General features: G+C 35.5%; 1 protein-coding gene across 3 annotated transcripts in view; it reads right to left on the bottom strand.

Annotated features, from left to right (window-relative positions):
* Xrn2 (5'-3' exoribonuclease 2) overlaps positions 1–15,068 on the bottom strand; it is a 68,978-nt gene that overhangs the window by 23,954 nt on the left and 29,956 nt on the right. For all 3 annotated transcript variants that reach the window (XM_028754558.1, XM_028754567.1, XM_028754575.1), the window contains 8 exons: positions 11,014–11,149; positions 9,724–9,831; positions 9,555–9,644; positions 8,876–8,948; positions 5,715–5,798; positions 3,858–3,955; positions 3,197–3,276; positions 2,596–2,652 (listed from right to left, as the gene is read on the bottom strand). In XM_028754558.1, the coding sequence (XP_028610391.1) occupies positions 2,596–2,652; positions 3,197–3,276; positions 3,858–3,955; positions 5,715–5,798; positions 8,876–8,948; positions 9,555–9,644; positions 9,724–9,831; positions 11,014–11,149 (726 nt within the window). The remainder of the gene's footprint in view (positions 1–2,595; positions 2,653–3,196; positions 3,277–3,857; positions 3,956–5,714; positions 5,799–8,875; positions 8,949–9,554; positions 9,645–9,723; positions 9,832–11,013; positions 11,150–15,068) is intronic.

Consider the following 15,068-nt stretch of genomic DNA (forward strand, 5'->3'; position numbering starts at 1 on the left):
TTAAAGCACTTAAAGAGTTTGCAGAATTGTGACATTCTATCAGGAGAGGTTATCTAGTTCAGTGTCCTACAAAGGACTGTAGGCAGTGTCAGCTAAACCCTCCCCAGTGTTTTCCACCATCAAATCTGCTGCTGAGTGTGTATATTCCACTTCCTTCAGGCCTTTGATTCGTAGTTACCTATCTGCCAGCTGTGAGCCTTATAAATACTGTGGTAATCATTACATTTAAAATTCAATTTACATCAATGGTCGAAGGTTTTAGGCTGTCGATGATGGGCAACGTCAAGGGACTCCGATGTGGGTGAAAGGAGGGTGAGAGCCTCACATCAGTGTGTTGGGGTTGTGAACTTGTCTACGACCCCCCATAATTAGACATCCAAATTCAAAATTCACATAGTTGGGATTGATCATAAGATGCCTTCTCTAACTAAACAGAGAAGGGGGAGATGCCAGAAGCCAGGACCCTCGCCCTTACCCTCACCCCCTACCTTTCCCCACCTGCACAATGTCCTCTGAAGCTTGGCAACTGCAAGATCCTGCTTAGCAACTGCAGATAGACTCAAAGCAGAGTACCATATCATCTTAAGAATAGCAGGGAGACCATAACTCAAGCAGTGTACTATATCTTCTGAAGAACAGCAGGTAGATCATAATTCAAGGCAGTGTACCGTATAGACCATGACATGTTTCAAGGCACAGGCCAAGAAGATTTTGTACTTTTCCACCACCTGGCCCCTCTTACCCCCTCCCCTTGTAAAACATGCTATAAAAAAGCATTTCATGTTCAAAAAAAAAAAAGAAATTATAAAAAAAAAATTTAATAAAAAAAAATTCAATTTACACACAATTCAATTTTAAAAAAAAAACAACCCTTCCTGAAGAGATGACTTGAAGTACCCTAGTAATTTGTGTAATAACAATACACTATCTCAATACTAAAGATAAGACCAGATATGACAAGAACCAATCCAAAGTCAATCTGAGGAAAGAATTTCTCAAGCATGGAAGGAGACACTGACTAGAAGGTTCTATTTTTTGATCTTCATTTATCAAACAAATATAATTGCAACTTGCACATGTACACACACACACACACACACACACACACCACCGCAAAAAAAACTGGATCATAGTCTCAATACCATCTCTCAGAAAAAATGCTGAAAATTACATTAAAAGATAAAAATTAGCTCAAGTTTTCCATAAATCTTTACAAAAATTAACTCAAGAAGTTCCATGTTTGAAGTTAAACTTTCAAAATAAAGCTGAACTTGCAGCTAGATCTTGGATGATTTCTTTTGTAAACGTAATGAACACAATGCACTCATTTATATTAAGCATTATAATGCCCTTCAGGTTCAGAAACAATGAACCAGAAGAGCAGCATCTATCATCCCAAATACTCAGGTACTCTCATCCACTGATCTGTAACTCTGGGAAAAGTTCTCTTCCCTAATTAGAAGCTTGAGTAGAATTAACTATTTCTAGAGGGCTAGGTAGTAAGGTCTTTGAAGAATGCAGAAAACCCAATTAGTACAAACAAAAATGTGACAATTCAATAAACAAACAAACAAACAAACTAATGTAATTAACTGGCCTGAAGCACCAATGAGAGGCAGGGATCCCACAGGTTAATGCAGTGTCTACAATTAATGTGGCAGAGCCAGATTGTTTGTGATGGGCTTATGAAGCACGGCTTTAAAATCTGCACTTCACGCTTAACAAAAGAACACGAAGACAGAGAATGAGAACAAAGTGTATAAAGAGGAACAGAAAAAAATGTGTGTTTACACACACACACACACACACACACACACACACACGACCTTTTAGAATGGCAATTAGCTACTAATTAAATCCATTTAGGCCAGCAATTAAACTGGTTACATTTTGCAATGAGAAATTTTAATTAAAATCTAAAGTATTTCCTGAAAGTATGAGCAATTTTAACAATGGGTCAGGGAGAAAGATTAAGAATTATCATGCATTTACCAAATTCTTAAATGTATTTGCTTTAGTCTTGCCTAGATGATAACAGCATACATTCTGGCAACAAGATTTGCAATTATACCACAACAAAAAGCAGAGTGCTGACTTTTATTTACAGCAGTTAAATTATGTTACTTTTTACTCAATGGAAGATGCTAAAGAAAGAGATAAATTTCCCAGCTAATCTTAAGTAAAGTACACTACATAATATTTTTATTTTCTAATTCTGCAGAACCACAATTATAGTAGTAATTATAACAAGTAAAGCAGTGTGAGCCACTGGGGCATAAAGGTCTGTCTGCTTCTGTATGACAGGCTACTCTCAAACCCCATTTCTACCTCCCACTTTTCTAATCCTAGAAGAATCAGAGGTTGTCAGGGGAAACCAGAAAACAGATAAGCATGCTTGTTAAATCAGTAACCTTAACAATATACATAATTTAAAGTCAAGAGGCTCTGCTCTGAGGTCTGCAACACAAGGACTCTCAATCTCAAAGAACTGTGAATTAACAGTGCCATTTCCTTGTAAATTAAGGATCTGTTAAAACTCACTTGTAAATTCTAAGCTGTGCCCTGGATGAATGCTCTGAATTCTAGAAAACTTACCTGACTGCAGTGTTCTGTGTCAGGTCCCGTAACATGGGCACAGGGGAACATACTGTTCTAAAGAGAAACGAGAAAAATCATCTGTGTGCACACTGAAACTCTGTGGGCAAGTAAGACATGACAAACTACCATTTACAATATTATAAAGTACTAAATTAGCATAAATATTTCAATGTAAAACAACTTGATTTTACAAAGCCTAACTAAAAGAAATAAAAGTATCATTGTTTCATTTTTAAAAATCTAAAAATCTGGCTTATTTATTTCAGTAGTCTTTTCTGCTTCTTATCCAACATCTTGCCTCTGAAAACACTGTATTCAAGAAACTTATGGAAAACGCAAGTGGAATAAGAATAGTAATGATACCAGCTCTGACTGTGCAGGTACCATAGTTTCAGGAATCCAGAAAGACCCACAGAAGGCAGCAAAGCTGCTAGATGCTCAAGCTGGCCTTGGAAACTATATCCTTATTTTAAGTTTAGCAGAATTTGTTGTAAGTATAACTTTCACAGTATTACTAGAAAATAAGATAACAGACAAAAAGGAAAAGCTAACTAAGCTTTGTTCTAGTTGTCTCACTCATATTGAAGTGGGTACTTACTGGTCTGGAAGAATGGCTTCTTCATCCAAAGAAAACTTCCCTTGAATCCCGTGACACAATTCAGGCGGCACATCAACTGGCTGTGAAAAAAAACACATTTCTATAGCATAACCGAACGAATGGACAACAAGGACACAACACAGTAGAGACTTGTAGTTCATGTAAGTTAGGAGGACTATAATTCAGAAGAGCCAAATTAAAGTGAAGGAGGAAACAAACTGAAGATATATCAGCAGGTGAACTGATAAACAACAGCATGGCATTTGCTTCTTATTGAAAATTAATCAGTCATATAAAGAAATGACATTTTGGTCATGCCTACAACATGGATGAACTTTATCATGCCAAGTGAAATGAGGTTACAATGAGTCTGTTACATGAGGTACCAAAAATAAGCAAACTCACAGATAAATAATTGGCTCTGTGGGAATCACAGAATGGGGAGACGCTGTTTAATACTGTCTAGTGGGTAGAATTTCTGTGTGGGTAAAAGAAAAAGTTCTACAAATGGACAGTGGGGCTACCTGTAGAATACCATAAATATACTTAATGTTACAAAATTTCATACTTAAAAAAGTTAAGGGTAAATTATAATACACACACACACACACAACTTGTATAATTTGTATATTCCTAATTATTAAACAAACTAATACCATACCTCTGTGGAGCCTGTCTGGTACAGCTCTAAAATAAAGTCGTGTAGTGGATGAAGTTTTCCCACAAACAAAACATCACCTCCAAGACTATTTCTCCTGTCTAAATAAAAAACCACAGTCAAGCAATTGCATCTAATAAGACTTATCTTTATAAAGCTCTAACAAAAGAAAGCATCTATATCCTAAAACTAATTCAGCACAACATTGAAGAAAAGCACTTTTATAAGTAACAAACTTAAATGCTCTATGGAAGCAATACTATCTGAAATGAGTTTCGACAATGAGTAACTCTAAGAAAGAGGTCATTCCTAAGACATACTTGGGACACATTGCATGAAAAAGGACAAGACTTTCTTAGTTATAAAGTAGTTGACTTCTTGATTAAGACATAAACATTGTCTAAGGAAATACAAACAGCCACAGATATCAATCAACAGTTTCTTAAATTTGTTATATTGATACTATATAAAATTTTCAAAACTGAGTTCAGCTTGACAATTTCCACAATACAAATACTCTGCCATAATTATAAAATGCTACTTTTTATGCAAAATAACATTTCAAGCTAACCCTCTAGGAGTAAATGCTTGTTTTATCCAACTCTTTCAAGAAAAGTTAATCCTTTGAATGATAATAGGAAGAAAGCAGATGGAGAGAATGAGGAATGCCTTCCTAAGAGGCAGTAGTATGTTTGTGTGTGGATGTCATTAAGAATCAAAAAGTCAAAGGGGATTCGTTTTTAATTAACCTAGGAATGTTTATTTCCTTCTTAGTTTCTTCAAGGATCAGTCATTGTTCTGTAGTGTCTTGTTTAATCTCCACAAGTTTATGGATGCTCTAGGGTTTCTCTTACTGTTGATTATAGTCTTATTCCTGCAAGATCGGACAAAATACAAGGAATTATTTCTATCTCCCTTATTTATTAAGACTTGGTTTGTATCCTAATATATCATCTATTTTAAAGACAGTTCCATGGTCTGCTAAGAAATAAGTGTATTCTGTAGTCTGGATGGAATGCGTGTCCTATGAATTACCTGCTTAGTCCATTTGGTCTAGGATGTCATTTAATTCAGATATTTTTTTTGTCAGGATTGCTGGGGCTAATCTGTGACCTTATCTCTAGCAGTACTTACCTGATCAAACTGGATGCACTTGTGTTGAGGGTTTAGAATATTAACATCCTCTTGATGATTGTTCTTTAATCAGTATGAAGTGAGCACCTTCATATTTCCACTAGTTTTAGCTTAAAATGTATATTGTTAGACATGATACCTGCTTGTTTCTAGGTCCATTTGCTTAGAATACCTCAAGAGATTTTTTTGTTTGTTTGTTTGTTTTTGTTTTTCGAGACAGGGTTTCTCTGTGTAGCCCTGGCTGTCCTCGAACTCACTCTGTAGACCAGGCTGGCCTTGAACTCAGAAATCTGCCTGCCTCTGCCTCCCAAGTGCTGGGATTAAAGGCGTGTGCCACCACCGCCCAGCCAAGAGATATTCTTGAACTGCAACTTTTTTTTTGAGGGTCTCATCCTGGAGCCCAAGCTAAACTTGAACTCTCAGCAATCCTCTTGCCTCAGTCCCCTCAGTGGCAGAATAACAGGACTGTGCCACCAAAGCCCAGATGAACTGCTAATCTTTAATAAATTTAGTAAATACATTTGAATTTTAAAATGACAATTATTTAGCACTCAATTTACAGATAATAGTTAAGAAACAAAGTTAATGTCTATTATAAAAAAGCAAATCAGTCATTTATGCCTCCTAGATGAGAAACTTTCCAAATGGAAAAAAGTCTAATTTTATACAGAAATGAAGTCTATGTTGGACAGACTCCACATTGACCAAGTGGGCGGTGTGACTTACTCTCTTCTGGAGTAAGGTCTGGGTACACCTCTTCTAGAGCCGCTCTCAGCCTTCGCTCATCCACAAATGGCAACAGAGCAACACCTGGAGAAAACAACGAACCATCTAACCATTAGAATCACTTGATTTCAGTTCATTGGTTCAATTGAACATTCTAGTAAAGTTATCTCTGTTGACACAAAGACATTTGGAACTGAACTCTGTCATGTAGCCAAAACTCAGATGTAAATATTTTCATATGTGATGCTACTGACAAAAATGTCCCCATATTTTTCATACTTAGAATGCTATCACCTTACTAATGCCCTCACGCCAACTATTAGCTCGTCTTCCTTGAGCTTGAGTTTGTCCTTTGGTCCTCCCTGATTCTTTGTAAAATGATGTCATTTACCTAACATACCCAGGAATTCTATTTCTGGACTGCATGAAAGGTCCCTTTAATTTCCAAGCTTCCATAACACTGATTATAATTAATCTGATTAATTTGTATGCAAACATTCTTTAGAGCTTTGCCTAAATAACTTACTACTAGTTGGGAACAGAATAGACTATTCATGTGGGGCCTGGAAACGGACCCCCGAGTGTGCTGAATTAAAGGCATTATTTCACTTGAGCCTACAGTTACCATTTTCAGGGAAGCTTATCATTAATATGGTGTCTATTATAATACTAAAAAAAGTTACTGAATCACATCTTTGTTCTGCTAGAATACAGAAAAAGAATAGTATTTGGGGTAAATAAAACTTAAAGGTGGGCTGGAGAGATGGCTCTTCCAGAGGTCCTGAGTTCAATTCCCAGCAACCACATGGTGGCTCACAACCATCTGTAAAGGGATCTGATGCCCTCTTCTGGTGTATCCTAAGACAGTGACAGTGTACTCATATATATAAAATAAATAAATCTTTAAAAAAAAAAACAACAACTTAAAGGTAAGTAACAACAACGAATGTGAAATAGAACAATCCTAAAAAAAAAAAAAAAAAAAAAAAAGCACCACCTCAAACTACTGTATTTGAAAATTTAAGAAATGAAAAGGCTCTAAAGCAGACATTACTAACTTTGCTACTATTATTTTCTCAGTAAGAAAGCATTTGATTTTATTGCCATGTAAGAATCTAAATTCTGGTATAAATTTTGCAGCACCTAAAAGAAATGATCTCAAAATTTGTTGTATAAACTTGCCCTCAAGTCATCCTTGACTGGTTAATAAAAAGATGTCTACAGCCTGGAGTAGGCAAAAGAGAAGGAGCAGAGCAAAGGTGTCTGGGTACGGGGTCTCAGGCAGAGACCACTAGAAAGGAGAGGAAGAAGGCACTATGGAGTAGGTAGACTGAGTGCATGACTATGAACACTGGTCTGTTGGAGTAAAAGTAGCCCAGGTAAAACATGTTAAAAAATATCTCAGGGATTTTGACAGGGAAGTAGACAAAATGGCAATAAAGGGTTGATATCTGCCCAACTGTAGTGCTTTAAGGCTTGTTATAAATCTAAGGTCATTGGCTTTTATTTGAGAACTATGGTCTAAGTGTAGTAAAAACAAAAACAAAAACAAAAAACACAACCAAAATAATATTTACCAGAATAAATCTTGATTGCCTACTGAACAAGAATAGTTTCTGAGTTCATAAAACATGTAAATCATTAAAATAGCACAGTATGGTACTGGGATAAAAATCAGACATAAAGACTAAATTAGTAGCCTCAAAAATAACCATATGATTTGCAAAAATGAGTACCAAGACTATTCAACAGGAAAAGGCCTTTTAAACAGCTGGTTCATAGAAAAGTAGATATCCACATATGAATGAATGAGACTGGATCCTTATCTTATACCATATACAAATTAAGTCAAAATAAGACTGAAAACTAAAATATAAAACAAAAATTATAAAAAATTTTAGAAAATAGGCAAAGGTTCATAATACTAGACTTGGCAAATGATTTCCTGGATACACAAAGACAAGCAAAACAGATAAAGTAGAGCACCAAAATTTTACTGTTTCTGACATTAACGGACACCATTACAAAGAGAAAAGACAATCCAAAGAATTGAAGAAAAATATACAAAAATCATTATCAAATGCTTGAAGACTATAAACTTTAATACAAGGACTAAAACCTAACAAGATCTAAAGGATTTAAATAGATATACCTTTAAAGATATAAGTGCCCCAAAGGCACATAAAAATATGCTCACTATCATTATCATCAGGGAAAGGTAAATTAAAGCTATTGTGAATTACCAGTCCATAGAGGTTAGGGTAGCTCAGTATGTTTTTGTTGTGGTTATTGTTGATGTTTTTCCCATGGGTGGAGTGGGGGATGAGTGAGGTTTCTGGGAATCAAAGGCACTTCTGCAAGCCAAGTAAATGATCTCCCACTGATCTACTTCTTAGCCCTTCAATCTGCAAACTGATATCCCCTCTGCCTCACAATTCTGAGCTTAGTATCCTAAAACAGGGAACAGCACAAGAAACTGTCAGAAGAGAATTTGGTAAGCGTGGCTTTCTTTCTTTCTTTTTTTTTTACTGTGAGTTATATTCAATAACCAACTTTTGTTGAGTAGTGACTAACATCTTAAATTTAGTGTGAATTTTTAAATTGACTTTTCTACATAATCTATTCACACAAGGAATGTTAAAAACAAAAAAGGCAAAGAAAAAAATGCCAACTGTTAAGTTTCTACTATATTTTTTACAAGTTTCCATAACCCCAAACAGGCATGACTGTGTTTCTTTCTTAGTAGTTTTGGGAGGTAGCAATGGGTTACTGATTGAAGAAAGTCACAAAGAACACAAGACCTGCAATTTTAGCCAATCTCAATAAGTTACTATTTACTATCTTTTACTATTAGAATTATTATTGTTGATCACTGATGATCATGGATTGAATATTTAGATCTACTTTTCACATAAAATTATGAAGTATGGTTTCCAGAATTTTTATCCTGTAAATCATGATTGATCAGCTTTATTAAAAACTGTAAACAAACAAGGTGATGGTGGTACTCAGAAGAACTCAGAAGACAGAGGTAGGCAGATCCTTTGAAGCCAGCCTGGTCCAAAGAATGAGTTCTAGGACAGCCCAGGGTACATAGAGAATCCCCCTCAACCCAAAAACACAAACAAAACAACAACAAAAAAGGAGTATGTAAACTTTACCTTGCCATGCATACTTCTTCCCATTCAAATCAATAGCAAAATCTTCAGGATAGAAGTCAATTATACTGGAATCCTGTTTCAGGAAGAAAGCAAAAGAATCAAAACAAAAGCTACATGCCTTGTCTCAAAAACATGAAATAGCTTTAAACAAAAAAAAAAGTTTTAGAACTGATAATTATGAACTATATGCAGGCAGTTGAAAGGTTTAGTTACTCAATACTTCCTATTTCCAGGCTGAGTCTCAATATTTAACCAGCACAAAAGAACAAGCTTAGAGTTAATTTTAGGTAAGTCAGATAGAATGTTTAAAGTTGTTACAGGGCTGAAACAAATAAAAATTGTTATGCAGGATGTGATAACTCACAACTTTAATTCTAGTACTGGAGAGTCAGAGGAGTATCTCTGTGAGTACAAGGCCAGCCTTGAACAGGGGGAGTTCCAGGGTTCCCCCTGTTCCATAGTAAGTACCCCGTCTCAAAATAATAACATGTAGATTGAAAACAAATCAGTTTTATTTACTAGGTAGGAAACTCAGAGGCAAAGAAAATACAGAATACCACATTATACAGTGAAAAGTATATAGAACACATTCTTTCTGTATTTTGGCTTTTTAGAACTATGACATGCAAAGTCAACTCTGACTAATGTTACTAACATACTTGAAAATACTGAGACTTACAGGGTCACTCATGAGCTTCCGCCATGTTGGAGGTAGAAAGTTACCACTTGCAGCTGGAAAAACCCCCATTAGTTGTTCCAGTGGTTTAAACTGCAAGAGAGGGAGAGGTTTAAGACTCCCAATTATTATCAAAATCAAATTCCTACTTTTTCATCAACTTGAAGCTTACCGGTTTTGTGCCCTTTTCAAATTCAGAAGACATGTCTGCAATACCTTCAAAGTCTGAGGCAAATGGTGCATAATGGAATGGATAATACCACTTCCAGGAAGCACAGCCCTAAAATCATTAATGACAATTAAAAGCAAAATACTCTTAATGATGAACACGGTAAAAAGAAATTAGACTATGACTATCAGTCTATCTTATTTATAAAATATGATTTCTGGCATATACTCCACTCACTAATTTTTCTGAGTTCAAAATATTGTTTAACTGTCTGCTTCATATTAGTGATTCCTTTATTTAAAAATATTGTAAATTTTTTTGAATAATCAATAGTTAATATCAAACTTTATATTTACAAATACAAACTCATTAAGATATTTATCCTTAAAATATATTTGATGACATTTCTTTCCAATCTCAGAGCTTCTGTCATCGAATAAAAACAAACACAGTTTTCACCTGATATTTACTGAACAGGTAGTAGTTGTTGAGAACATCAACAGTAGTTGAGAATCAAACAACCAACATTTACTATTATACTGCCATGTGGCAACCTTCTCTTGACTACAAATACACTAAAAAACAAAACAAAAGCAAGTAATGCTCATGGACAAAGAGAATCCTTTCTAGTGTGCTGTAAAACAAGAAGGAAGATCTTTCCACCACTACTCAGTGCACTGGACACACTGACCCAATTCACTTATCCCCAGATGTCACCAAACTTAAGATTATTCTCTTTAAGATGAAACCAGATCCTATCCATCAGTGTTACAATCTTCCGTATGTCTACCTAATCTGTCACCAACCAGGCATCTTGATAAATGATTCAAGTCAGATACAGACCAGTTCAATTAATATTCATCTCATGTAAAATCATACTATTATAGGAGAATTGTTACAATCAAATTCCTTTCAAATTGTTATTGGTATGCAACACACTGCATCTTTTCTTTACTCAGTGACTGTCAAATGCCCAGTTAGTTTTAAACTCTTTAAACAAACAAACATACAAACCAAAACCCGGTTAAATTTTAATAATATTAAAGACCAACTCAAACACTGTGATCCTTAAAATATTTTAACACAACAGAACCAAGTTTTATTGATACACTAATTCCTAAGGAACCTCCAAGTCTTTACAAATATAATTCATGGTAATAATTTTTAGTAAAAAGTTTAAAACTACAAGTGTAGGTTTTATCTAAGGATATTCAATATTAGGTACAATTACAAAAATTACTGGTTTTCTAAAATGATTAGCCAAAAACTTAGGGGGAAAACTTCTTTTGATACCTGGTAATAATATCGAAGAACCCAGCACAGTCCTTCAACATAGGACTGAACAACCTTACGTCGGAATTTCTCATCAGCTGCATCTACATCAAATTTGTTCTTGTAGTATCGTTGCTTCCAACCAGCTTCCCATAACCTAAGCCAGGTAAAGAAATTTTATGTTTAATACATCTCTGACTATCGACTGTCTACTGATTCCCAAACTAAATCAATCTATATTTAATATCTAAGGGAAATTGAAGGAGCTGAACAAAAAAGGCTAACAAATTCATTTAACTTTCTAAACACTCCATTTTCAGAATTATTAACTTAATGATGGTTAAACATCAGAAACAGAAACCCAAATACTGACTTTGATAAGTACATTATGAAAATATGTTTTTAAAAAAGAGGATAATCGCCGGGCAGTGGTGGCGCATGCCTTTAATCCCAGCACTTGGGAGGCAGAGGCAGGCAGATTTCTGAGTTCAAGGCCAGCCTGGTCTACAGAGTGAGTTCCAGAACAGCCAGGGCTACACAGAGAAACCCTGTCTAGAAAAAACAAGACAAACAAAAAAACAAAAAACAAAAAAAAACAAAACAAAAAAAAGAGGATAATCATTCATTGAGCAAAAACATGATACTTGTCTGTGCCAATTTTAATACTGCTTTCCATTTGCTTTAATTGTGCCATAATTCTAAAACTATGTTCTTAGATTAAAATACTGAATATTTTATATTTCAAAGTTCTTATTAATATATTAAATGGTATGAGTTATTAAGTCATTTTTAAAGTGACAGTTATTTTAATGCTAATAAGGCATAAAATAATCTAGGGAGTGGGCAAAGATTGTGTATATAACTTTTCTCTCTATCCTTGTCTTATTCCTCTTTCAATCAAAAGTTCTGATGTCTTACTAGGAGACAGAGATTTATTTCTGCATTGTCTCTCTTCATACCTTCTCACTTATGTTCTGGTACAACCTATAAGCAGTCATTTATTATCATTAACATTGAAAATATAAATTACATTTTATGTTTATGTACCTAAATGTATGATTAAATACGACATGCATGTCTCATGCCCACAGGCACTGGATCTCCTGGAATTGGAGCTACAGACTGGTTGCTATCTGCCACATAAGTACTGGGACTCAAACCCAGGTCCTCTACAGGAGCAGCCCATGCTCTTAACCTCTGATCTATCTCTCCAGCCCATATACTGTTATCCAAAGAAATGTATTTTTTTCTGTAGTTTTATTTTCTAAAAGATACAGCTATTTTATTAAAAGAACAAGAATAAACTAAAGAACACTTTCTAAAAATCAAAACAGCCAAAAACATCAAGTTATTTCCCATTAAGGACTTTTGCACAAGTCTCAAACTTTAACAAAGTAAGTAACAGTAGAGAACACACTATCCTCCCAAACCACCTACCAAAACCGAAAGGAGTCACAAAATTAGCCTCTACTCTAACACTACTGTTTTACATAAAAATATAAATGAAACAAATGCCAAAAACCTCAATCATTTCTGGATGGAAGCACAGTTCTACTTTGACTATCCTGAGCACCAGTATTAAACAATAAATTACTGAAATCAAGAAAGAAAACTTCAGCAGGGCGGTGGTGGTGCACACCTTTAAGCCCAGCACTTGGGAGGCAGAGGCAGGCAGATTTCTGAGTTCGAGGGCAGCTTTATTTACAGAGTGAGTTTCAGGACAGCCAGAACTACACAGAGAAACCCTGTCTCGAAAAACCAAAAAAAAGAAAAAAAAGAAAAAAAAAAAAACCTTCAGACCAATGTCCCTTTTGAATATCAATGCAAAAAATACTCAATAAAATTCTCACAAAACGAACCCAAGAACATATCAAAACAATCATCCATCATGATCAAGTAGGCTTTATCAAAGGAATGCAGGCATGCTTCAATATACAGAAATTCATCAATACAATCCACTATACAAACAAACTCAAAGAAAAAACACCACATGATCATATCACTAGATGCTGAAAAAGCATTTGACAAAATTCAACATCCCTTCATGACAAAAGTCTTGGAAAGATCAGGAATTCAAGGCCCAAACCTAAACATAGTAAAAGCAATATACAGCAAACCAGTAGCCAACATCAAACTAAATGGAGAAAAACTTGAAGCAATCCCACTAAAATCAGGGACTAGACAAGGCTGCCCACTCTCTCCCTACCTATTCAATATAGTACTTGAAGTCCTAGACAGAGCAATTAGATGACAAAAAGAAGTCAAAGGGATACAAATAGGAAAGGAAGAAGTCAAAATATCACTATTTGCAGATGATATGATTGTATACTTAAGTGACCCCAGAACTTCCACCAGAGAACTCTTAAACTTGACAAACAACTTCAGCAAAGTGGCTGGTTATAAAATCACCTCAAACAAATCAGTAACCTTCCTCTACTCGAAGGATAAACAGGCTGAGAAAGAAATTAGGGAAATGACACCTTTCACAATAGTCACAAATAATATAAAATACCTTGGTGTGAATCTAACCAACCAAGACCTGTATGACGAGAACATCAAGTCTCTGAAGAAAGAAAGCAAAGAAGATCTCAGAAGATGGAAAGATTTCCCATGCTCATAGATTGGCAGGATTAATATACTAAAAATGGCTATCTTGCCAAAAGCAGTCTATAAATTCAATGAAATCCCCATCAAAATTCCAAATCAATTCTTCATAGACATAGAAAGAACAATTTGCAAATTCATTTGGAATAACAAAAAAAACAGGATAGCGAGAACTATTCTCAACAATAAAAGAACTTCTGGGGGAATCACCATCCCTGACCTCAAGCTGTACTACAGAGCAATAGTGGTAAAAACTGCATGGTATTGGTACAGAGACAGGCAGGAAGATCAATGGAATAGAATTGAAGACCCAGAAATGAACCCACACACCTATGGTCACTTGATCTTTGACAAAGGAACTAAAACTGCCCAGTGGAAAAAGGACAACATTTTCAACAAATGGTACTGGTTCAACTGAAGGACAACATGTAGAAGAATGCAAATCCATCCATTCTTATCTCCTTGAACAAAGCTCAAGTCCAAGTGGATAAAGGACCTTCACATAAAACCAGATACACTGAAACTAATAGAAGAGAAGGTGGGGAAGAACCTTGAATACTTGGGCACAGGGAAAAAGATCCTGAACAGAACACCAATGGCTTATGCTCTAAGATCAAGAATTGACAAATGAGACCTCATAAAACTGCAAACCTTCTATAAGGCAAAGGACACTGTCTATAGGACAAAACGGCAACCAACAGATTGGGAAAAGATCTTTACCAATCCTATACCCAATAGAGAGCTAATATTGAATATATACAAAGAACTCAAGAAATTAGACTCCAGACAACCAAATAACCTTATTTAAAAATGGGGTACAGAGCTAAACAAAGAATTCTCAACTGAGGAAATTCTAATGGCCGAGAAGCACTTCAAGAAATGTTCAACATCCTTAGTCATTAGGGAAATGCAAATCTAAACAACCCCGAGATTCCTCCTCATACTTGTCAGAATGGCTAAGATCAACAACTCAGGTGATAGCAGATGCTGGCGAGGATGTGGAGAAAGAGGAACACTCCTACACTGTGGGTGGGATTGCAAGATGGTACAACCACTCTGGAAATCAGTCTGGTGGTTCCTCAGAAAATTGGACATAACATTACCTGAGGACCCAGCTATACCACTCCTGGGCATATACCAGAAGATGCTCCAACACATAACAAGGGCATTTGCTCCACTGTGTTCATAGCAGCCTTATTTAAAATAGCCAGATGCTGGAAAGAACCCAGATGTCCTTCAACAAAGGAATGGATACAGAAAATGTGGTATATTTACACAATGGAGTATTACTCAGCTTTTAAAAATAATGAATTCTTGAAGTTCTTAGGCAAATGGATGGAACTAGAAAACATCATCCTGAATGAGGTAAGCCAATCACAAAAGAACACACATGGTATGTACTCACTTATAATTGGATATTAGCCCAAAAACTCGAAATACTCAAGATAAAACTCACAGACCACATGAATCTC

The sequence above is a fragment of the Grammomys surdaster genome, unplaced genomic scaffold, assembly GCF_004785775.1.
Source record: "Grammomys surdaster isolate TR1022 unplaced genomic scaffold, NIH_TR_1.0 129, whole genome shotgun sequence".
In the NCBI taxonomy this organism is placed as follows: Eukaryota; Metazoa; Chordata; class Mammalia; order Rodentia; family Muridae; genus Grammomys; species Grammomys surdaster.